Source organism: Trachurus japonicus, chromosome 22, assembly GCF_045865225.1.
Source record: "Trachurus japonicus isolate A0001 chromosome 22, Traja_1.0".
NCBI lineage: Eukaryota > Metazoa > Chordata > Actinopteri > Carangiformes > Carangidae > Trachurus > Trachurus japonicus.
This window is the reverse complement of record NC_140928.1, coordinates 309460-333558: the sequence shown is the minus strand read 5'-3', so window position 1 is coordinate 333558 and position 24099 is coordinate 309460. Positions and strand designations below refer to the sequence as shown.

The window sequence follows — 24099 nt, the reverse complement described above, 5'->3', positions numbered from 1 at the left end:
GGGGAGAAAACCATCGCTAATTAACTTACCCGCAGGTTTTTAGAGGTTTACCACCGGCTGGTTAAAGTATTTCTAGGAGATAAATGTTGGTCTCAGTGATGAAATCTAACAGCTGTATCAGTAGCATTAGTTAGTGTGAATGTAAAGTGAAGCTTCCTGTGTGTATTGGACAGAAGAGCAGCGCTGCCTCGGGGCTCTGGAGCCTACGGACACAAACCACCACATTTACATCTAGAAATACATGTTTTACTATCAACACATCAGTCTGCAGTAAGGTTTATTTTATTAAACTATACAGTTACAGTACACGGCAAAGATACTTCCCTACCGTCTTTGGTTACGGTTAGACGTCAGGGGAGCATTGCATTGTGGGATACAGGACACAATGTAGACTGGTCAGATACTGGAGATATTTATAAATCAGTACGACATCCGGGAATTTTTCGCATACTGCAGATTTAGCTTTTGTTTGCATACTGCATACTGCATTTTGACCAAATCAGTACGCACTAGCAGTAGAGTAGGCTATGTGGTTTTGAATACAGCCGATGTTTAAACCATCGATTGTGTCGATACTAGGAAACTGCAAACTTCTGTTTTTGCTGTTTTAGGACTTTTAACGATACGATTCAGGTCCTTGACTCGTATCTGTAACCGTGAATCCTGATACGAACCGAATCGTTGTTAAAATGAATCATTACACCCCGACTTCGTAGATTACTATGGGACATGTGATGCACTGTGTATATATACAGTTACTGTAATTCATCTGATGTCCTTGGGTATGTAGGGTGATATTACCCTCATATGTTTTTTATTTCTATTGTTATATATGTACTGTATATGTGACTGTAATGGGATGTATTAGTGGCACATGGTAACATTTTTCTCCAAGTTTATGGTTTAATAACACATGTTCCATTGCTTCGAGATCTCTGTTTCCTGTTACTGTGGTGACATCGGATGGATTTTTTCTAACTCTCTATTTTTCTATTTTTCTTGTCTATCACCTGATATGAACGAATCAAGATGCCTCTGGTACTGATCACATGACTGTATGATGGTGCTTTGTATACCTGATGATAGTGTCATGTTATTGTTGCCATAGCATGCTTGTGCACATATATATTTTTTCTTTTTCTTGTTGAGAGCTTTATAATGTAGGTGTTTTTTGGAACATAGTTCACTTAAGATGTGTCACCTGTTTGATCATGTGACCTAAGAGTATATTAAAGGCTCACTGCTTTCACCTGTGTTAGTCTGAGGAAGGGTCTTTGAGCCTGAAACGTTACTCCCTTTGGGTGATAATTAATTATTTATTGCTCTGGAGCTTTTTGCCGGTGTGCGGATTTTTTCCTTTTTCATCATTGACTTTTTTTGTCCAGCACCCAGCGTTAGGTTTTTGGGATGTGCGTGCTTTTTCTATGCTTTCAATATGTGATACTGCAAACACGTAATGTGAGTGTGTGTAACTGTGAGGTCGAGTCTCACCTGCGGACTCTGTCGCTGGCCTCTTGCTCCGCTTCCTGGCAGCGCTGAAGCTCCGCCTCCACGCTCTCCTTCTCCTTGGACAGCTGCTGCAGCTGGACCAGCGCGGCCGCGGCCTGAGGGGGCGGGGCCTCCGACACCGCCATCGAAGAGACGCTGTGGGGGGAGGGGGGGGAGAGGGGGGGTCAGTCAATGCAGGTTTACTTCTGTCTATAGAGAGCCGAAGCGGAAGCAGGAAGTAACGTCGCCATGGGAACTCAACTCGGAAAAAGTCTCCATACAAATGAACGAGACTCCAAGTTTTATTAGGGCTGACCCCATTATCATATTTTGGGAATCGAAGCTTCGCAGACATAAAATCAATTTTAATCGAAGCTTCGACGGCCGGCGGGGTGCGTGATGGCGGGGGGGGTGGGGGGCTTGGGGGGGGGTAGCGTTCGTAATGAAAGTAATGGCAAACAAACACTGCATATGTCCAAAATCAGGCAGGTTTCCAGGATGCCAAGTAGCCTATTCATTGTAATGTAACAAGTGCCGATGAGAACCGGTGTCAAAAAGGAAAAAAGGAAGAAAAAAAAAACAATCGATCACGGACTTCATGATCGATTTTCCATGGCAACGAACGAAGCTTCAAAGCTTCGATTTTTTTGGGTCAGCCCTAAGTTTTATTTCGTGCTCCGATTGAATTGTGCCATGAGAAAAAACTCTGTCCTCTACCTGTTTAAAACATCACGTTTCATGAAGAGAAATCAGCAGTTTGTTGTCACGGCAACAGAAGAATGTATTTAGTGTGACTACAAATCTGGTGTCCCACAAAAAATACGTCACCAACTGACACGGGAAAGGAAGGACGCCATGTGGTCGCCATGGTGACGTCACCTACGCCACCCGTAGTCTTTCTGGTTACGGACTCTTCGGAGTTTTATTTTACAATAGTTTTACAACAAACGGCTGATTTCTCTTCATGAAACGTGATGTTTTAAACAGGTAGAGGACAGATTTTGTTCTCATGGCGCAATTCAAACGGATCAAGAAATAAAACTTTGACTCTCGTTCATTTGTAATGAGACTTTTTCCGAGTTGAGGTCCCATGGGGCCGTTACTTCCTGCTTCCGCTTCGGCTCTCTATAACTAACCAACTCCTCAGTCGACTATTATGGGATGTTCTAAAGCCAGGATCAGACTTCACGGTTTCACACGATGAAACAGCCGTGTAGTGTAACAGAACTGATGAACAGGGATTCTCTACGACACAAAGTCTATCATGTTAGAGTTATTCTGAACGTCTTCTAGTCTGAGTCTCCTAGGACGGGAACCTATTGACCAATAGGACGACAGAGCGCTAACTCATTGTTTACATGTTGACCAATAGGACGACAGAGCGCTAACTCATTGTTTACATGTTGAGCAATAAGACGACAGAGCGCTAACTCATTGTTTACATGTTGACCAATAGGACGACAGAGCGCTAACTCATTGTTTACATGTTGAGCAATAAGACGACAGAGCGCTAACTCATTGTTTACATGTTGACCAATAGGACGACAGAGCGCTAACTCATTGTTTACATGTTGACCAATAGGACGACAGAGCGCTAACTCATTGTTTACATGTTGACCAATAGGACGACAGAGTGCTAACTCATTGCTGCAGCCAGAATTCTAACAAAAACACACAGGTACGATCACATCACTCCGGTTTTAAAGTCTTTCCATTGGCTCCCAGTCAAATACAGAATTGATTTTAAAATCTTACTTGTTATTTTTAAATCTCTTAATATGCACTAGCTTTTGTTTTAATATGTATTGCATCTTGCTTTTATTCTGAAGCACATTGAGTTTATGCCTGCCATTTGAAATGTGCTATATAAATAAATTGACATTGACATTGACATTGTTTACATGCTGAGCAATAAGACGACAGAGCTCTGTGTAAAATATTGACTTGTGGGTAGTGATGAGACTGGTTCTTATAGAGTGGACCAATGCAATGGCTTGCTGTTTAAAACAAGGTTAATCTAAGCAAACTCAGCTCAAACTTAGCATTAACTCATTGAGTGCCGCGCTCCTTTCCAAAGTTTTAGTCAAGTGTACCGGCAATTTAGACCATTTTTGATGATTTTTGTAGAGCCACAGTGTATTCTATATTATTGCCACCAACACATACTGTGGCTCATTTGAAAGGTTTAACTTTATGCTTCAAATGGCCACAAACCGTTTGTTTCTACGTGCCTCTGTTCCTGAGAAAAGTCAAGCTAAACATGGCTGGGTTTCACCAAAATCCCTGCTTTTTTTCTAGTAAAGGAGATAGAGCGTCTTTTATGAAAGCTGCGCTGTTTGTGTCTGTCGCTCTTCTGACACTCGCATTTCTGGATCAAAGGGGTCGTGTAAGATAAATATATACAACAATTGTTGTGCTATTCACAAAACCACCATCGGGGGCGGGGGGGGGGGGGAGACACCAGACTTCAACCCTCTGGTCCTGTTGGGCCCATGTTGGACCCTCTGAAGTTTCATCTGGTTGTCATTTTGGCTGTGATCATGCTATAACCCTCAGCAGGGAGGTCACTCTTCCTGGGAACACGAGGCTCCTAGAAGATCAACTGTCTAGACCTTAAAATGCGCCGTGTAGAGCATCAGGACCTGTTCTCCTGCAAGGGCCCAAAAATGGGCCCATTCACTCCCATTGAAAAACGCAAAAACTACACGTTTCCACCTGGGGGTTATTTTGTCCCAGAATTTTTTTTTCTATTTTCATGATTAATTCACACCAGGGGAAGTACATTTTCTTTTTGAAATATCACTTCATATTACCATGGTAACGGCTTTACAAACAGACAGGTAGGCAACTCGCCCAGGCGGCTCTGGTCATCAGAGTCCCCCGGGTCACGCTGCGCCTCCGCCCCGCATCGCTCGCTGCCCCCGCCCACCGACAATGATACGCCCGGGTCGTGTTCGTCTGTGGAGGAATGGCATGGACCACGGTCCGACTGGACCTCCGGGCCGGGTCCAGCTGGGCTCCAGCAGGTGACTGCATGCTGCATGGACTCTGGACTGTTTGCTAGGACTGCACAGTCATCACACACACACAGTGCCAGTCATCTTCAGCAGAAGTCTTATTCTTATCTCAGTCCAGCACTGAGGAAGTCCAGGCCACAAACGAGTCCGGTTGGAGTCGAGTCATCGTCCGACCACAACATGACCAGTCAGTCAACAGGAAGTGGAACAAGCTCCGCCCATCAACTATAAAACATCCTGAAGATGTGGCCACAGCTACACTTCGACTGAGCGAAGACAGAGAGAGAAAACAAGGACCTTCCTCCAGCTGAGCAGGTAAATGACCACAGATACTTCATCAGTAATAACTATAACTATAACTATACTGTTTTCTTGTATGTAACAACATCTCTGTCCCGTCTGTCCGTCCTGGGTGATGATCCCTCCTCTGTTGCTCACCCTGAGCTTTCTCCTGGTTTTCCCTGTAAAAAGGGTTTTCCATGGAGTTTTTCCTCAGTGGATGTGAGGGTCTAAGGACAGAGGATGTTGTTATGATGCCATGTAAAGCCCTTTGAGACAAACTGTTTGTAAAAACGGGCTATACAAATAAAACTGCCTTGCCTTGCCTTGCCTATAATAACAACTGTGGTAACAATAGGAACGTCTGTTTCTCTCTTTGTTGCAGTTTGTTGGAAACGATGGTAAGAACCTTCTTCTTCTTGCTCCCAGATGTTGAACATCTTCCACCTGTTGAACAACATCTGTATCATGAGGCGGATGTTGTTGTGATGCTGTGCAAAGACCTTTGAGACAAACTGTTCGTAACCATGGGTCAGGGTTAGTCTAACTCTGCTGTTATTATGGTGTTATTATGGTGTTATGGTCTGTACATTAATGGCTGTGGCCGCCATAGCGATCAAAAATTTGCCAAAAAAATCTTGTATTTGTTGGGGATCCCCAATAGGCATCCAGCTCGCAAGAGCAAAACATCTGGCCTGCGATTCACTGGCACTGACGCACATCTTTATAGTATGAAACTAAGTGAACAACAGATAAGGTGTTATTTAAGTGTTATTACTGGTGTTATTAACCCTGCAGATGAGTCTCCGGCCCGGGACGCTGCTGCTCGTGCTGCTGGCAGTCGGGACCAGTCAGTCTGTGGATGTGAACTGGTTGACAAGCATCATGGACACGCTCCTGAGAGAGTAAGTCAATCAGTCAGTCAGCCAGCTAGCATGCTAACAATTAGCACAAACCAAGTAGTTAGCCTGTGAGCAGTGAGCAGTGTCAGAGTGAGACCAACTGTTAGTTCAGGGTCATTCATTTAGTTACTTGTCCCTCTGAACCCTTCGTCTTTCTCTTTGGACAGGTACAGATTCACAGGACAGTTCTGCCTCATGGCAAACATCCCAGCAACAACACAGCCACAACAACTCCTCAACGTCCTTACGAACGACCGCTACCAAAACGTCCTCAATGTCATTGGGACGAGAGAGGATGATGATGATGTTAGTGGTGTGTATAAGGGCACCAATCTGATCGTAGCCAGACCCAATGAGGAGGGCCATGCTGAGCAACGGGCCATGCAAGAAATAGAGTTACTGCATCGCAATCAGCAGCAGACAGGCCGAGTCTTCCTGATGTACTCGTTCCTGTCCCCGTGTGGAGACCACTGTGCCACCATGGAGGGGGACAACATCCTGGAGCCTTTTCAAGATCAAGTCATGACGCACTGGAGTCGGGGTCAGTACATCTTTGTGTTCAATAGAGTCTTCGACAACCCAGGATCTGGTCGCCCACCAACCGAACAGGAGCTGAAGAAGCCGCTGGAGCAGCTCAAGGCGGCTGAGTTTCGTAACATCTTCCGCTGTTTTGGCCCAAGTGGCTCGTTTAAGTGCCACGAGTGTTTCACAGGGAACCGGCTCAACAACGTCTGCATCAACAACAGCGCTAGTCCAGATGGGCAGGGGGGCAGCAGTCCTACTGGGGGGAGAGGAAGCAGCAGTAACATATTTGGGCAGGGACAAGGCAGTCGTACTGGGGGGCAGAGGGGCAACAGTCCTACTGGAGGGAAGAGGGGCAACAGTCCTCCTGGGGGGGGCAAGCGACCTCGTAGACCATAGTCTAGCTCTGAGGACTCAGGATTCAGAGTAGACGCCAACAGACATTTGATGTCACCTGGTTTCCCACCACAGCTTCACCGTCAGCAGGCACCGCCTCCAGCCGTCTTCTGATTGGCTGTTGTGTTGAATATAGTCCAAAGGATTCTGGGACGTCAAAGTGTCTCTGGGCCTGATCTACCAGAACCTGAGTGTTTGTACCTCATGATTGCTCTTGTCTCTCTTCACATCTGTGACTCAGCCATCTAAAGAGCCCCCCCCCCCCTCTGGGTTTGATGTCTTCACACTGTAAAGATCTAAAATCATCTGTTCCTCCTCCTCTGTCTCTGAATAAAGCTTTGCTCAGCATCCAAACTGCTGCTGTGTCGTCTGTCACAACACATAGGGGAGAGTGGGGTAAGATGAGCCAGTGGGTAAGTTGACACACCCCTTGTTTCTAGGAAACTATAGGAAAAAATTAGCAAAAAAGACCCCCAACGAACAAACACAAGAATATATTATAATCAGTGTTGGGGGGGGGTTCTTTTAAAATGTATTCCCCTACAGATTACTGATTACATGTCCCAAAATCTGTAATCTGTAATGCATTTCGATTACTCAAGTAAAGTAATACTAATAGTACTTTCTGGATTTCTTTTAGCATATTTCAAAATCACCTGCCTGAGCGCCTTTAACACTGAATTTGATCTTACACATGATCTTATAGGCTTACCCCTCCTTTCTTTCCCCGCATGAGAGCCCTCTGGGTACTCACTGTACTGTACTCTTGTTCTTCCTTATCTGACCTATTGTGCCGAAGTTTGGGGTAACACATATAAAAGCACCTTACACACGATACGTGCCATGCAGAAGCGTGCAATAAGAATAGTGCATAATGTGGGGTACCATGAACATACCAATGTATTGTTTTTAAAATCAAGAGCATTGAAATTTAGAGATCTAGTGGACTGCAAAACTGCACAATTTTTGTATAAAGCAAAGCACAATCTACTTCCAGGAAAAATCCAAAAACTGTTTGTGGAAAGAGAGGGAGGGTACAACCTAAGAGGGAGAGGGAAGTTAAAGCAACCTGTTGCTCGTACCACGCTGAAACGTATGTGCATATCTGTCTGTGGAGTGAAACTTTGGAACAGCTTAACTCATTGAGTGCCGCGCTCCTTTCCAAAGTTTTAGTCAAGTGTACCGGCAAATTAGACCATATTTGACTTTTTATTTTAGAGCCATAGTGTATTCTATATTATTGCCACCAACACATACTGTGGCTCATTTGAAAGGTTTAACTTTATCCTTCAAATGGCCACAAACCGTTTGTTTCTACGTGCCTCCGTTCCTGAGAAAAGTCAAGCTAAACATGGCTGGGTTTCACCAAAATCCCTCCTTTTTTTCTAGAAAAGGAGATAGAGCGTCTTTTATGAAAGGTGCGCTGTTTGTGTCTGTCGCTCTTCAGACACTCGCATTTCTGGATCAAAGGGCTCGTATAAGATAAATATACACAACAATTGTTGTTCTATTCACAAAACCACCATCGGGGGCGGGGGGGGCGCCACTAAACAGCAATAACACAGACGCACCGTGCCGTGTCACAGCCTCTCGCCGCGGAACGTGAGGCTCTGCCGGCCACAGCGGCTCGCGAACACCGGTCCCGCCGGTGGTCGCGGTCCGTCTGTGGTACGGGTCGGTGGTGCCGGTCTGCTTTGGTCCAGAGACCATCAGATTTTACCGCGGGAGGACTTTGGGGAGGACACGGTGTTGCTCCAGATGAAGACCGGGCGGGACAGTGGGCTGAGAGCTTCCTGGTTCAGCTCCCAGCTGCTGCAGCCTCGCGGGTGAGAGCGGAGCAGCAGCGGAGCAGCTGCTGCATCCACATGCAGAACTCCGTTTGCAGAAGCTGAGTTATGATAAAAACTTCCAGATCATGAGCTGTCATGTGACTTTGATCGTCATCTATTTCAGTTCTCCTCGTCGTAGAGTCCCCAAATTTACATATAATGTGTATTAAAGTGTCTATTTTCATAATTTAAAAAAAAAGCAAAAAACGAAAAATTTCGTTTTTGGCACTCAACGCATGGGAACGAAAAACGAGAAATTACGTGGTTGGCACTCAATGAGTTAATACCAGAAGATATTAAAGATAGTAAAAATGTTGCCCATTTAAAAACAATGTTTAAAAATAATATTTTTGTAAGGTACAGAAGTGAAAATGTAGAGAGCAACAAAGGGAAATAATTAACTTAATTTTGCAACAAACATGAAGTTTTCTTGTTTGTTTGATTCAGACTGTTTTTTAGCGTATAGGATTGATATGGGATGTGTAATGTAACCTAGGAAATTTAGACCTGTTTTGTTTTTGAGTTGTGAAGGTTTGTGGATATAGACCTTTTCAGAGAGTATAAACAAAGACAGGTGTGGCTCATTAGAAAACGCTCTGGTACACTAAATGGAATGGAGCCTTAATTGGTATCCTTGGTAACACCTGTATTTGTTTATACTCTCTGAAACGGTCTATAGGATGGTCGGTGGGGGACGGACTGTGTAGGTATATGTATGTATGTGTGTGGCGTGTATGTATATGTGCCACTCCGATCAGACTGCTTATGGTTTTTATAATGAAATGAGAAACGAGGTGCAGCAGCTATGAGCTTTGCTTCAGCTGCAACCCTTTTCCACCAGCTATATAGTACTTGTTACTACCTTGAATTTGTTTTGTTGAAATTTTGATGCTGTGATCGAAATAAACACTCATTCATTCATTCATTCATTCATTCATTCAGTATGTTCCTATAAACAGGAAAAGTTGTTTATAGTGAGGCCAAACTTTACTTTCAAAGAAAAATCTCTGGGATTCTTCCCAAGATGCCACGTAATTACAAAACTCCCCAAATCTCAGTGAGTTGGTGGCTCAGCAGGAAGTCCCTGCAGTTTGTGTTCACCTGTAGCCTGGACAGATGAAATATTAAGTAAAGGGGGAGGTAGGAGATGGATGGAAGGAAAGAAGGGGGGGTTGATCAATTTACCCCACTCACAAGACCACTTTTTTTGAACATGCTATATTTTCAAAACAGTTATATTTACACTCATTCTGTTAATTTGTAGGGATGCAAAACATCCTGAAATATATGCAGATGTGTTAGTTAGCAACAAAACTATAATTGTCTTGATGTAGTGATCCTGAATACAAAAAGTGGCTCAACTTACCCCACTCTCCCCTAGTATGTAAACAGGGATGTCCCGATCCGATATTGATATTGGATATCTGTCCGATATCAGCCAAAAAACGAATATCGGATTATATCGGACTGCATCTAAAATCCCCAATATAAACGCTCCGATAAAAGCAGTCCATCATTCCGCTCCAGCACTTCTATACTAGGTGACTCCAACACAGTAGGTGGCGGTACTGCACCTTAATGTTGGTGCGCCGCCCGCCAAAGAAGAAGAGTGCAGCATGCAGAGATCACATGGTCACAACAACAACAGCGTGTGTGCGATTCATCCATGTGCAGCCAAGGGATGCGCGTGAATGTGGTGACGTAGGGACGAGGGCGGGGACTGCTAAGTCCATCGGCTGACAGGAAGTTAGACAAAACCACCGGATCGCTTACTTCTGTTTTAAAATGTGCCTCAATTCGAATACTTCCATGAGTAGGCCTACATTGTCACGTAGTATACAACTTACTCCGGTAGTACACACATTTACACAGTTAGTGTTGTCTCAAAATCAAATACTGCTCATCAATAACCCCACTGTCTACCCCTCCCCTCAGGTCAAGAGTCAATTACTGTAATGCACTTCTACCTACATGGTCTGCCACAGAAAACCCTCAATAAACTGCAATTAGTCCAGAATTCAGCTGCACGTGTCATTTCTAGAACCCCATCCACACAGCACATCACTTCACTATTTGTTTTATTGTAAGGTGACCTTGAGAGTCCTGAAAGGCGCCTATAAATAAAATGCATTATTATTATTATTGTTGTGCTGGATCTCTATAGATGGTGAAGAGTGTCATAAGGTTGTTGTTGTCGTCGTTCCCTAACAGTGTGTGTGTCTCCGTTGTGGCCTTGAGCTCTTTGCTGCTCCGTCCTTGTTCTCTCATTTGCTCTGAGTTTGGTTTTGTCACCTTATGATGTGGCATCTTAGCTTGTATTCTTCATTTAGACTTGTGTGATTGCTACAATGCATGGACCCCTGATGAACACATCAGTAACAACAGAGAGCACTGTGGTTTTTCTGGTGTGCAGCCTTTCTATGAAATGGTGGTGCCCACTTTTCTACATGTATAAATGCCACTGCCCACACTACTCCTTGGAAACGTTGTAATGGGATGAGGCCTGAAGTCAACAGGCCAGAGGTTTTCAGACACCATGAACGAGAAGATACTGTGATGATGCTAATGATGATTATTGTAGCCGATAAGTTTAACGGGACAATTTAACAGGACATACGCCAATAATGTTGCAATCGTGGGGGCACTGCATGTTGCATGCTGCATGCTGCATGGACTCTGGACTGTTTGCTAGGACTGCACAGTCATCACACACACACACAGTGCCAGTCATCTTCAAGTCTTATTCTTATCTCAGAGCATTTCCTGATTACATCCGAACGTAAACAACGGCCGAACGTTAAAGTGGCGCTTGCAACGGCTCTACCGCTCCTCACTTTTTTTTTTTTTTTTTTTAAAGAAGTAGAATCAATACAAGGGCAGTTATCATTAATATACTAATAAACAAACCATTGAACAGCAGCCAGGGGGGGGGCTTCAGGCTGTTAAGTGAATAGAGAATAAAGAGCAAAGTGATGTGTTTTCATAGCTTTCTGCTTTGCCTCCGCTCCTCACCTGTGCAGCCAGAGCAGAGCTCAGCTCAGCGGGCGACCACACCTCTAAAGGCCCATTTATGCTCAACGTTAACTACGCATACGGATACGGACGGAGCCTTTCGTCCGTACTCTGCGTTCATTTCGTCCGTTTTTCGTCCGTTTCCACAAAGCTTACGGATACGCACCAAACGGAGCAGTACCACCGGAAACCGTGGGGGCGCTGTTGCTGTCACGACCCGATACGGAGCCTAGAGCCAGTGTGAGACAGAAGAAGAAGAAGACACGATGGCTGAACGAGAGAAAAAAATTCTCCTCCTCCAGCTGTGATTAATTTAACGGGCTTACCGACCACCGCATCACAGAACGAGTCTGTTTTCTTCTTTTATTTATGATGTACATTAAAGATCTCTTCCGTAGTCGCCATGTTTGTTGTCATAAACTTTTGACTCTGAGCTGCCCCCTGGTGGATGTGTTGGTTAACATCCATGCCAACGTTAAGGACACATGGAAGTATGTGAGCAGTGACGGTAAAAACGTTTGAAACGGACGCGTACAATTACGTCCGTACGTAGAGCATAAATGAGCCTTAAGCCGGCCACAGAGCCGGGTTACCGTGGCTACAGCACAGAGCTGCTCCGTTCGATAGCTAGCGGCTAGGTTGCTAATAACAACAACGGTGCAGCAAAGCATCTTGGGATACGGGAGGCGGTGAAGGATGGTAGCGGTGCATCCTCCGAATGCAGGGGAAAGGAGGACGCTGCAGGCTGCATCTGGAGGAGACTTCCAATCTGGACGAACTGGGACCAGACAGCCTTCACGCAGCGCTGTGACCTCATCGGCCTTCAAATGCAGCCATCGAAGGCTGCAGCCTCTGAACTGGAACACAGCTGGAGAGAGCAACGACCTTCCTCCAGCTGAGCAGGTTGAGACAAGTTGAAAACAACAGCAGGAAAGCCGGGAAATATTGTGAAATAGTGAATTACACCACACACACACACACACACACAGTGCTGAGTAGCCAACTTACATTGCCAAAGTACAGATTGGAGGATGAAGGTTGCTAAAACTTCTGGGAAACAGAATGAACCCTGTAGCTACACCAACACACACACACACACACACACACAGCCTGGGTTTGGTATAAAAAGGCAGTCGCTCTTGGTAACGTTGGAGGATATCTGGAGTCTCCGTTGGTTACGGGGCCGTGGTGGAATAAAGACATCCCCATCTGACACCCGAGTCTCGTCCATCTGATTCCTCTTGTTTCACCTCTTTCTGCCACCACACTCTTTTTGTTGCAGTTTGTTGGTACGATGGTAAGACCCTTCTGCTGTTATTATGATGTTATTATGGTCTGTACATTAACTCTTTGACTGCCAGGCATTCTCACAGCAGCTTCCTCCAGCTTGCCAGGTATTTTCCAGCTTTTTGACTGATATTCTTAGACCCACCATGTATTATCTACTATTACTATATACACATTCAATCCATCAAATGAAAGAATACAGTCTCTACTTTCCAGCAAAAAACAAAACAAAACTGTGTGTTTCTATCTTGCTCCCGTCTTGTGAAAATGGTGGTTGATTATAGGTTAGTTTAGCCCAAAAAGCCAATCTACGCTTGGTTTCCCTAAGACGAGATAACTCGTCTTTGGTAGTGAAAGAGTTAATGGCTGTGGTCGCCATAGCGATCCTTCATTAAAAAAAACGTTGTATTTGTTCATGCCTTGAACACACTCACAACCGTTTGGGGTAGATGGATGAAATCTGGTAGGATGATAGACCATGATAAGATGCACAAAGTCTCTGGCAGCTGCCATGGTCTAAACTAAACAGGAAGTCGGCCATATTGGTTTGGATTTTTCCAAAACCTCCTACCCCATTGTTTCACACCAAGAGTAGAGTCTGATGGTCACCACCACGCATGCTGTTTCAGTGGGGGTTCTGCAAGCAGGGGCATGGGGGTGTGGGAGGGCACATCACAGCTGCTTGCAGCTTTAATACTACTACTGTTATTATGGTGTTTTTACTTGTGTTATTACTGGTCTAACTGTTGTTATTATGGTATTATTAAGGTCAAAAGGTCTGGTGATGTTGTGTGTTGTTATTACCAGAGTTATTATGGTATTATTACTGGTTATTTAAGTGTTATTACTGGTGTTATTAACCCTGCAGATGAGTCTCCGGCCCGGGACGCTACTGCTGGTGCTGCTGGCAGTCGGGACCAGTCAGTCTGTGGATGTGAACTGGTTGACAAACATCATCAACACACACCTGAGACAGTGAGTCAATCAGTGATTAATCAGTCAGCCAGCCAGCTAGCATGCTAACAGTTAGCACAAACCAAGTAGCCCAGTTAGCCTGTGAGCAGTGAGCAGTGTCAGAGTCTGAACAGAGCAGGCTGAAGACACTGAGACCAGTTATTTACTTGTCCCTCTGAACCCTTCGTCTTTCTCTTTGGACAGGTATGGTTTTAAAGACCAGGTCTGCATGATAGCCAACATCCCAGCAACAACACAGCCCCAAAGTCTCATCACAGACCTTGGGAACGTCGAATATGACACAATTCTCAATATCATTGGAAGGAGAACCAATGATGCTGTTAGTGGTGTGTACAGGGGCACCAATCTGATCGTAGCCAGACCCAATCCGGAGGGTCATGGGGAGCAACGGGCCTTGGGCCATGTAGCGTCACTGCATCACAATCAGCAGCAGACAGGTAAAACCTTCCTGATGTACTCGTACCTGTCCCCGTGTGGAGACCAGTGCGCCAACCCGGCGGTGGACAACAACATCCTGGTACCTTTAAGAACTCAGGTCATGACACGCTGGAGTCAGCGCATCCTTGTGTTCAATACCGTCTTCAATCAGCCGAGATCTGGTGGCACAATTACCACAGAGAATCTGAAGAAGGCTCTGGTGGAGCTCAAGGCCGCAGGGTTTGGTGAGAACATCTTCCGCTGTTCTGGTCCAGTGTGGGCATCGTTTGAGTGTCACAAGTGTTTCTCAGGGGAGCAGATCAATAACATCTGCATCGACAACAACGCTAGACCAGGGTGGCAGCCGATCAGCAGCCCTACTGGGGGGCAGGGGGGCAGCAGCCCTACTGGGGGGCAGGGGGGCAGCCAAGGCAAGCGTCCGCACGGGGGCAGCAGTCCTACTGGGGGCAGCAGTCCTTCTGGGGGGGCCAAGCGACCTCGTCAACCATAGTGTAGCTCTGAGGACTCAGGATTCAGAGTAGACGCCAACAGACATTTGATGTCACCTGGTTTCCCACCACAGCTTCACCGTCAGCAGGCACCGCCTCCAGCCGTCTTCTGATTGGCTGTTGTGTTGAATATAGTCCAAAGGATTCTGGGACGTCAAAGTGTCTCTGGGCCTGATCTACCAGAACCTGAGTGTTTGTACCTCATGATTGCTCTTGTCTCTCTTCACATCTGTGACTCAGCCATCTAAAGAGTCCCCCCCCCCTCTGGGTTTGATGTCTTCACACTGTAAAGATCTAAAATCATCTGTTTCCTCCTCCTCTGTCTCTGAATAAAGCTTTGCTCAGATTCCAAACTGCTGCTGTGTCGTCTGTCACAACATGTAGACATCATTCATGGAGCGTTTATTGAGTCACTAAGTTATTAAAGTTCAACAGGTAGCTAACCGTTAGCCCGGCTAATCTATGATAACCATGACTAATTACAAAAATGTGCACACGTAAATAGTAATGTTTGTCCAATCATTGGTTTTATAAACTTCACAAACATCAGATTAGTCTAAACAGCGATACAGTTACAGTAGTAGTTGTAAACAACAAGACAATTCGTTCTAAACTGGTTTTAACCCTGACTCCAGTGCCTGGTGCTGCCTCCCTATTGCCATATTGAGTTATAATGTTTACATCAGGCTGAGTTCAACAAATCAGTTTATACTACTGTGATTTAAGTAGTTAAATAATAAGATATGGTTCATATCAGAGTTAATATCATATAATATCACTGCTCATCAATTGACCCCCCACGCCCCCACCCTGTGCACACGGGCCTTTGCCACCTTGGTCTCAAAAAACCCAGGGAAAACCCTGACAACAATGGAGGGAGGTGGAGGAGATGAAGCTGTGAAGTGTGAGCTACAGAATAAAGTCAGGAATAATGAATTAAAAAAAACTAAAAATAAAAACGGGAGTGGGAGTAACTTTGAGTGGGAGCGGGATGGGATTGGGAGTCATTCTACAGGAGTGGGACGGGATGGGATTTATTTTTTTACTCTGGCCCGGGATTGGGATGGGATGGGATTTTTTCTCTGGGAGTGGGATGGGACGGGAGTGAAAATCCACTCCTGTGTCATGCTCTAGTTGCCACCAAAACGGTTAGCATCGTCGCCCGTGGTGCGGGAAACCAGGGTTCAAAACCCAATCAGGGCAGGTCACACAACATCGGTCACACAAGAACCAATCAGGAGCCACCGTGGGCTTCAACGTCCTCCTCAATAAAACACAAGCCAATGGTTTTCAAAATAAAACATGACCACAGGATTTTAAAAATAAAACAACCTCAGAGGTTTCACAACAGAATACAACCCTAGATTTCTCTAAATAAAACAAAGGTTCATGTCCAATGTAGAACGGCGGAGCAGAGTCGTGAGCTGCTCAGAGCTACGCTACGGAGGCTCATGGGATTTCCTAAAGGCAACATGCATCAGTGGTTTTACATGAATTTCCCTCTACAACAACTCTGTGTGGTAACGTTGTGTTATTATCTCATAGCGTGGTGAATGTGCAGCTCACAACTTGTCCACCAGAGCGTTGTGGAGTTGTTGGATTGTGTATTTGATGAGTTTGATGATGAGGGAAACCAAGAAATCCCATAATGAGCCTCCATTGGTAGCGTAGCTCTGAGCAGCTCACGGCTCTGCTCCGCCGTTCTAAAAACAGCTTGCACCGACAATTAAAGGTAACAAACCTACTGCTACGACTATAGGGATTATAATGGCAATGGGCCACTTTGACTAAATGTTGAACTATCCTTTTAAATATTTGATGGGTGCATGTATGGATGTATTATATTTTGACGATATGTAATTTCAACAGTCTGACCTGTGATTGGCTCGTAGTGCCTGTAGCTCCGCCTCCAGCCGCCGCATGTCGTCCAGAGCGCCGTCTCTCTCTCTCTGGAACCTCAGCAGCTCGTCCTGAAAGACACACAGCAAACACCTGTGAGGGGGTGTGTGTGTGTGTGTGTGTGTGTGTGTGTGTGTGTGTGTGTGTGTGTGTGTGTGTGTGTGTGTGTGTGTGTGTGTGTGTGTGTGGGGTTGTTGAAGTGACACTCTGGTTAATTGTACTTTGTTAACTGTGAGTGCAGCTCAGGGACACGCTCTGTTTAAATAAAGGACTAATTAACTTAACGAGCAGCAGAGTCAACACTCATCAGCCGCCGTTTAGCTGCCGCCTCATTAAGGCAGCGGCTCATCGCAGCCCAGGTGCATGCTGGGAGAGAGAGAAAGAGCTGCCGTGTAGCTGCAGCCGGACCGTTCACTGTGACTGATGATGTCACCATGTTGTTGTTCACCTGCTCTCACCTGTTGCCTGGTCAGTGAAGCTGGTTTATCTGTTCAGAGTCAAGTCAAAGTCAGAATCATTGATTAGTCTCCCGTAGGAGAAACTTCTCTGGGACAGAGAGCAGTGCTGCTTCACAACAAGACAACAACAGTAGGAGGGAAAAGCAGCAGGGAAGTACTAAGAACATACAGTAAAATCATTAAAGTGCAATATGCCTCAGAAAGTACTAGTGGCAGATGTGTGGACACGCAAACATTCATACACATCATCACACTAGCTGCTCATTCATAGATTTAGTGGACAGAGGGATGAACGAGTTCCACAGGGGAACTGGGTATCTTCAGGTGTTCAGGTGTCCTAGTGTCTGCTTTGACCTACAGCAGAGACCTGATCCTGACCTCCTCCTCCTCTCCTCCTCCTCCTCTTCCTCCTCCTCCTCCCCCCCCCCCCCCCTCTATGCTAATTGGGGCCGTCCAGGTCCCTTCGTTTAAAGTGAGACTTCAAAAGGACCAAACCCAGAGAGTCAATATGTGACTTCTCCAGCCGGGCCGGAGGAGACGCTTCAAACGAGCCGACGCTGATTAATCACAATCATTTCCAAATGTGATGATGAGGAGATGAGGAGGCGACCTTTAACATGAGGAGTGAAGGTCACCGGGGGGGGGGGGGCTGGACCTCTGACATGAGGAGGAGGAGGTGGTGGTGGTGAATTACCATAGAGGAGGAGGAGAAGGAGGAGGAGGAGGAGGAACACCATGAGCTGTGTGTTGCTGGTGGTTACAAATGTTCACAACGAGCCCCAAATGTGAAGTACTGCAGCACTATCACTACTACTGCACTAGTATCACTACTATACTGCATTACTTTCACTACGACTGCATGAATATTATACTACTGCACGACTATCACAACTACCGTATTTTCCGGACTATATGTCACATCGGAGTATTACAGCCCGGTCACACTGGACGTGGAACCGAAGCGCAGCCCTGGAGCGGAGGCAGTTTCAGATCAGCCACGTTAACAGGTCTGCCTGGTCGCACATCTCGCGCTGTGGAGCGCAGTGGAGCGCAGTGGAGCGCAGTGGAGCGCTGTGCACGCGCCTGCAGCGCTTCAGATCGGTTCAGTTCTATTTTTCACAAGAGCCGCGAGCGCCGTCTGTCAAGCTGGATAGACCAGATCGTACCAGACAGGAAGTCAGGCACAGAAAAGAAGGCAGAATCCGGTCAATTTTCAAAATAAAATAATTAAAGCAGAAGTAAGTGATATATTTGTGTTAATCTAAGTCTTAAATAGTTGTATCTTCCGACAGCAATCACTTCTATAGAGTGTTTGGTCTGAAACACGGGTCTGTCAGTCACTCTGCTCTGCTCTGAGCCGAGGAGAAAACTTTTATCGTATCCTACAGTTTTTATCCAATGAGGAGAGAGAACGGCATGCAGGGCTGTGTGTGCAGCCAAGGAACGCCGTGAATGTGGCGACGTAGCGACGAGGACTGTTATGGTGCGTTCAAGGAAACTCGGATTTTTCCGACCGTGAAGTGGTACCAGTTCGATCTGGTACGAGTTCACGGGTCAGAAGTTACGAGTGGCCGTTATAGTGACTTTCACAGGTAAAACAGGTCGGAGAAACACGAGTGGGTTGTCTGGAACGCTACAAAGTCGTAAGTTGTGACTTGAAGCTGTAATTTACGATTTCAAAAGCCTGCCTGGAACGCAGCATTAGCCAAAACCACCGGATCGCTTACTTCTGCTTTAAATGATGATTAACTAAGTTGTTGCTTGTCCGTCTATACATATTTGACTGTTGCGTCTGCACATGAGACACACACACACATGTTTAAAATGACGTGTGTGTGGAAAACCGAGTGAATACGAGTATGAACGACTGCAGTCGATGTCTGACCGGCGGAGAGAGAAGGAGAAGAAGTAGCTCCCAGTGCGACCAGCCAAGCGCCCGAGAAGCCGCGCGCAGTGAGACCAAGGGGTTAGTCGCATCTGGCACTATATCACTACTCCTGTACTACTATCAATACTCCTGTACTACTATCAATACTACTGCATTACTGCACTTCTACACTAATATTACTACTACTGCACTGCTATCAATACTACTGCACTTCTACACTAATATTACTACTACTGCACTGCTATCAATAGTACTGCACTACTACACTGATATTACTACTACTGCACTGCTATCAATACTACTGCACTTCTACACTAATATTACTACTACTGCACTGCTATCAATAGTACTGCACTACTACACTGATATTACTACTACTGCACTGCTATCAGTACTACTGCAGTTGTAACTAATTGACAGTGATACTGCAGCTTTGACAGGTTTTACTACCACTACCACTGACAGAGCGACGACCAGGGCTGGAACGGTAAATTCATGTTTTTCATGGGACCATTAAGCTTGAGCTTTAATTAACTGGCGCTTTGCACAGAATACTTTATTCTATTTAGTTGTGTTTGACGTGATCTCCGAGAGGCGGCCTCTCCTCTCTGTGCCGCTCTGCGATGCTGCGCACATACAACACATTTTTCTCAACAAATCAGAAACCCTTTACACTAGAACAGCGGTACTCAATAGGCGGCCCGCGGGCCGCATCCGGCCCGCCGAACCTTCCAATCAGACCCGCGACTGAGTTCTACTAGTTTACATATTACTGTATACTGTATTTTCGGGCTCCGTGCGCCTGTAAGTCAATGCGCTGGGACATAGAAACACGTGCGGAGCGTTTGTGTGTGCCTGTGAGGCGCTGCACTGGGATACAGAAACGCTGACGAACCCAAATCACCATGCGCGAGTGTTTGGGGAGCGGGCTGGACGGCAGGGTTTTCCCTGCCTGTCTGCAGAGACCGTGGGTGATTTTCACCGCCGTCTTGGTTCAACTGTGTGTGCATCATGCATGGGGGGCCGTTCAGATGAAGCGTCTTTTGCGCGCGCTCAAACCCATTCAATGTAGCCGCGAGTCATGCACGCTCACAACTCAAAAGCCGTAGCCGCGCGCATTTGATGAGACGCAATTGTTTTTTCGTGCACGTCAGCGGTGCACAGCTGCACGACCTGCTTCTCCCCCGCTGTTGTGTCCCGGTCCCATCGGCCTGTGTCACCTATGTTTTCCACTGAGCTCTGCCTCGTTTGAAAGGTGAAGGAAGCCCATGTGTGGAAAGACGTCGCCTCCGAGATGTAGAATGTGTGTTATAGAAGAGAAACACACATTTCAGGACCAATGACTTGTATCCTCAGAACAGAGTCAGACGTCCTGTGATGGTCAGCCTCCTTTCATTTAAGCTGAAAATCACAGGGCATGTCTGAGGATACAAGCCAGCAGTGTAAAGCTCCAGCATGATATGTAAATGATGATATGACAATGTCAAGATTTTTCATTTTATATCATACAAAACACCATGAAGTGTATAAATAAAAATTATGTGCTTACAAGTAAAATAAAAAATATTTAAATTATTAGACGAAAAAGGTGAATTTAATTTCAATCTAGGCCTATTTGAATGTGCGGCCCCCAAGGTGTCTGTTAAGAAAAATTCTGGCCCTTCGAAAAATGTATTTGAGTACCCCTGCACTAGAATATCCAGCTGAATATATTTAAAAACCTTAATGTGTGAATTACAGAAATGAGGTATGGAAGTGGTTATAATAATATTTTCAGTTGCAAAATTCATGTAAATAAAGTGACTGCAGTGTAGTTGTGACACCTGCCAGGGCGATCTACCTGTTGACCTTTAGAAAAGCTGCTGGTTGGTTGGTTGCTGTTCTGTCCTCTTCTGAGCAACATTATGCAGCATCAATCTAGTTTATAAGTTGAATGCATTTTTAATTATTTCAAATACATGAGTTATATGTCCAACCAGCATCCTCTAAAATCTGGTCACTTCTGGTTTAGACAGCCATTGTGAATTTTGAAAATGTCAGAAATGGATTCAGCATCATCAAAACCCTTAAAACCTAAAACCACTCCAACATTGCCCAGGTCAGCCAAGCAGTTGTTGTAATATTGCCCATATAGGCGATTATGCTAATGTATGCTGATTATGTCAATTATGCTAGTTGACCAATGTATATAAGTTAGCATCCGACAGTTTCTGAATGCTGGGGACCCATACTATCTATTTCTGACATAAAACTTTGGGGTACTCAACATTTTCAGGTTCACAATGGGGCCAGAAAGTAGACTAAATAGAAAAATACAACTCAAGATTTGTGTGATGTCATTTTCTTAGGGGTTAGGGTTAGGGTACCGTTCAGGAACTGGTATCGAAGTGAAGGTATCGGTGTTGGTACCGGTATCGAAGTGAAGGTATCGGTGTTGGTACCGGTATCGAAGTGAAGGTATCGAAGTTAAGGTATCGGTGTTGGTACTGGTATCGAAGTGAAGGTATCGAAGTGAAGGTATCGGTGTTGGTACCGGTACCAAAGTGAAGGTATCGAAGTGAAGGTATCGAAGTGAAGGTATCGGTGTTGGTACTGGTATCGAAGTGAAGGTATCGTTGTTGGTACTGGTATCGAAGTGAAGGTATCGTTGTTGGTACTGGTATCGAAGTGAAGGTATCGGTGTTGGTACTGGTATCGAAGTGAAGGTATCGTTGTTGGTACCGGTATCGAAGTGAAGGTATCGTTGTTGGTACTGGTATCGAAGTGAAGGTATCGTTAAGGTACCGGTATCGAAGTGAAGGTATCGTTGTTGGTACTGGTATCGAAGTGAAGGTATCGTTGTTGGTACCGGTATCGAAGTGAAGGTACCGAAGTGAAGGTATCGTTGTTGGTACTGGTATCGAAGTGAAGGTATCGTTGTTGGTACCGGTATCGAAGTGAAGGTATCGTTGTTGGTACTGGTACCGAAGTGAAGGTATCGTTGTTGGTACCGGTATCGAAGTGAAGGTATCGTTGTTGGTACCGGTACCGAAGTGAAGGTATCGAAGTGAAGGTATCGTTGTTGGTACCGGTACCGAAGTGAAGGTATCGAAGTGAAGGTATCGTTGTTGGTACCGGTATCGAAGTGAAGGTATCGTTGTTGGTACCGGTATCGAAGTGAAGGTACCGAAGTGAAGGTATCGAAGTGAAGGTATCGTTGTTGGTACCGGTACCGAAGTGAAGGTATCGAAGTGAAGGTATCGTTGTTGGTACCGGTATCGAAGTGAAGGTATCGTTGTTGGTACCGGTATCGAAGTGAAGGTACCGAAGTGAAGGTATCGAAGTGAAGGTATCGTTGTTGGTACCGGTATCGAAGTGAAGGTATCGTTGTTGGTACTGGTACCGAAGTGAAGGTATCGAAGTGAAGGTACCGAAGTGAAGGTATCGGTGTTGGTACTGGTATCGAAGTGAAGGTATCGAAGTGAAGGTATTGGAGTTGGTACCGGTATCGAAGTGAAGGTATCGTTGTTGGTACTGGTACCGAAGTGAAGGTATCGAAGTGAAGGTACCGAAGTGAAGGTATCGGTGTTGGTACTGGTATCGAAGTGAAGGTATCGTTGTTGGTACCGGTATCGAAGTGAAGGTATCGTTGTTGGTACTGGTACCGAAGTGAAGGTATCGAAGTGAAGGTATTGGAGTTGGTACCGGTATCGAAGTGAAGGTATCGTTGTTGGTACTGGTACCGAAGTGAAGGTATCGAAGTGAAGGTACCGAAGTGAAGGTATCGGTGTTGGTACTGGTATCGAAGTGAAGGTATCGAAGTGAAGGTATCGTTGTTGGTACCGGTATCGAAGTGAAGGTATCGTTGTTGGTACCGGTATCGAAGTGAAGGTATCGTTGTTGGTACTGGTACCGAAGTGAAGGTATCGAAGTGAAGGTACCGAAGTGAAGGTATCGTTGTTGGTACCGGTATCGAAGTGAAGGTATCGTTGTTGGTACTGGTACCGAAGTGAAGGTATCGAAGTGAAGGTACCGAAGTGAAGGTATCGGTGTTGGTACTGGTATCGAAGTGAAGGTATCGAAGTGAAGGTATTGGAGTTGGTACCGGTATCGAAGTTAAGGTATCGTTAAGGTACCGGTATCGAAGTGAAGGTATCGTTAAGGTACCGGTATCGAAGTGAAGGTATCGAAGTGAAGGTATCGAAGTGAAGGTATCGTTAAGGTACCGGTATCGAAGTGAAGGTATCGAAGTGAAGGTATCGGTGTTGGTACCGGTACCGAAGTGAAGGTATCGGTGTTGGTACCGGTATCGAAGTGAAGGTATCGAAGTGAAGGTATCGGTATTGGTACCGGTATCGAAGTGAAGGTATCGGTGTTGGTACCGGTATCGAAGTGAAGGTACCGAAGTGAAGGTATCGGTATTGGTACCGGTATCGAAGTGAAGGTATCGAAGTGAAGGTATCGGTGTTGGTACCGGTATCAAAGTGAAGGTATCGGTGTTGGTACCGGTATCAAAGTGAAGGTATCGGTGTTGGTACCGGTATCAAAGTGAAGGTATCGGTGTTGGTACCGGTACCGAAGTGAAGGTATCGGTGTTGGTACCGGTATCGAAGTGAAGGTATCGAAGTGAAGGTATCGGTATTGGTACCGGTATCGAAGTGAAGGTATCGGTGTTGGTACCGGTATCTAAGTGAAGGTACCGAAGTGAAGGTATCGGTATTGGTACCGGTATCGAAGTGAAGGTATCGAAGTGAAGGTATCGGTGTTGGTACCGGTACCGAAGTGAAGGTATCGGTGTTGGTACCGGTACCGAAGTGAAGGTATTGAAGTGAAGGTATCGGTGTTGGTACCGGTACCGAAGTGAAGGTATCGGTGTTGGTACCGGTATCGAAGTGAAGGTATCGAGTATCGGTGTTGGTACCGGTACCGAAGTGAAGGTATCGGTGTTGGTACCGGTACCGAAGTGAAGGTATCGGTGTTGGTACCGGTATCGAAGTGAAGGTATCGAAGTGAAGGTATCGGTATTGGTACCGGTATCGAAGTGAAGGTATCGGTGTTGGTACCGGTATCTAAGTGAAGGTACCGAAGTGAAGGTATCGGTATTGGTACCGGTATCGAAGTGAAGGTATCGAAGTGAAGGTATCGGTATTGGTACCGGTACCGAAGTGAAGGTATCGGTGTTGGTACCGGTATCGAAGTGAAGGTATCGAAGTGAAGGTATCGGTGTTGGTACCGGTATCGA

At 45.7% G+C, this 24099-nt stretch overlaps 3 protein-coding genes across 3 annotated transcripts in view; 2 read left to right on the top strand and 1 right to left on the bottom strand.

Annotated features, from left to right (window-relative positions):
* Positions 1-24099, bottom strand: part of mipol1 (mirror-image polydactyly 1) — an 86402-nt gene that overhangs the window by 3248 nt on the left and 59055 nt on the right. The window contains exons 12-13 of the mRNA XM_085767964.1: positions 16509-16603; positions 1492-1644 (exon numbers count right to left, since the gene is read on the bottom strand). Coding sequence (XP_085624090.1) covers positions 1492-1644; positions 16509-16603 — 248 coding nt within the window. The remainder of the gene's footprint in view (positions 1-1491; positions 1645-16508; positions 16604-24099) is intronic.
* On the top strand, positions 4782-6944 carry LOC146963140 (uncharacterized). Its single transcript, XM_085767166.1, has 4 exons — positions 4782-4820; positions 5170-5185; positions 5583-5689; positions 5854-6944. The coding sequence occupies exons 2-4, from the start codon at positions 5183-5185 to the stop codon at positions 6605-6607; spliced, it is 864 nt and encodes a 287-aa protein (XP_085623292.1). The 5' UTR covers positions 4782-4820; positions 5170-5182; the 3' UTR covers positions 6608-6944.
* On the top strand, positions 12567-14635 carry LOC146963139 (uncharacterized). Its single transcript, XM_085767930.1, has 3 exons — positions 12567-12742; positions 13601-13707; positions 13891-14635. Exons 1-3 carry the CDS (start codon positions 12740-12742, stop codon positions 14633-14635), a joined length of 855 nt encoding a protein of 284 aa, XP_085624056.1. The 5' UTR covers positions 12567-12739.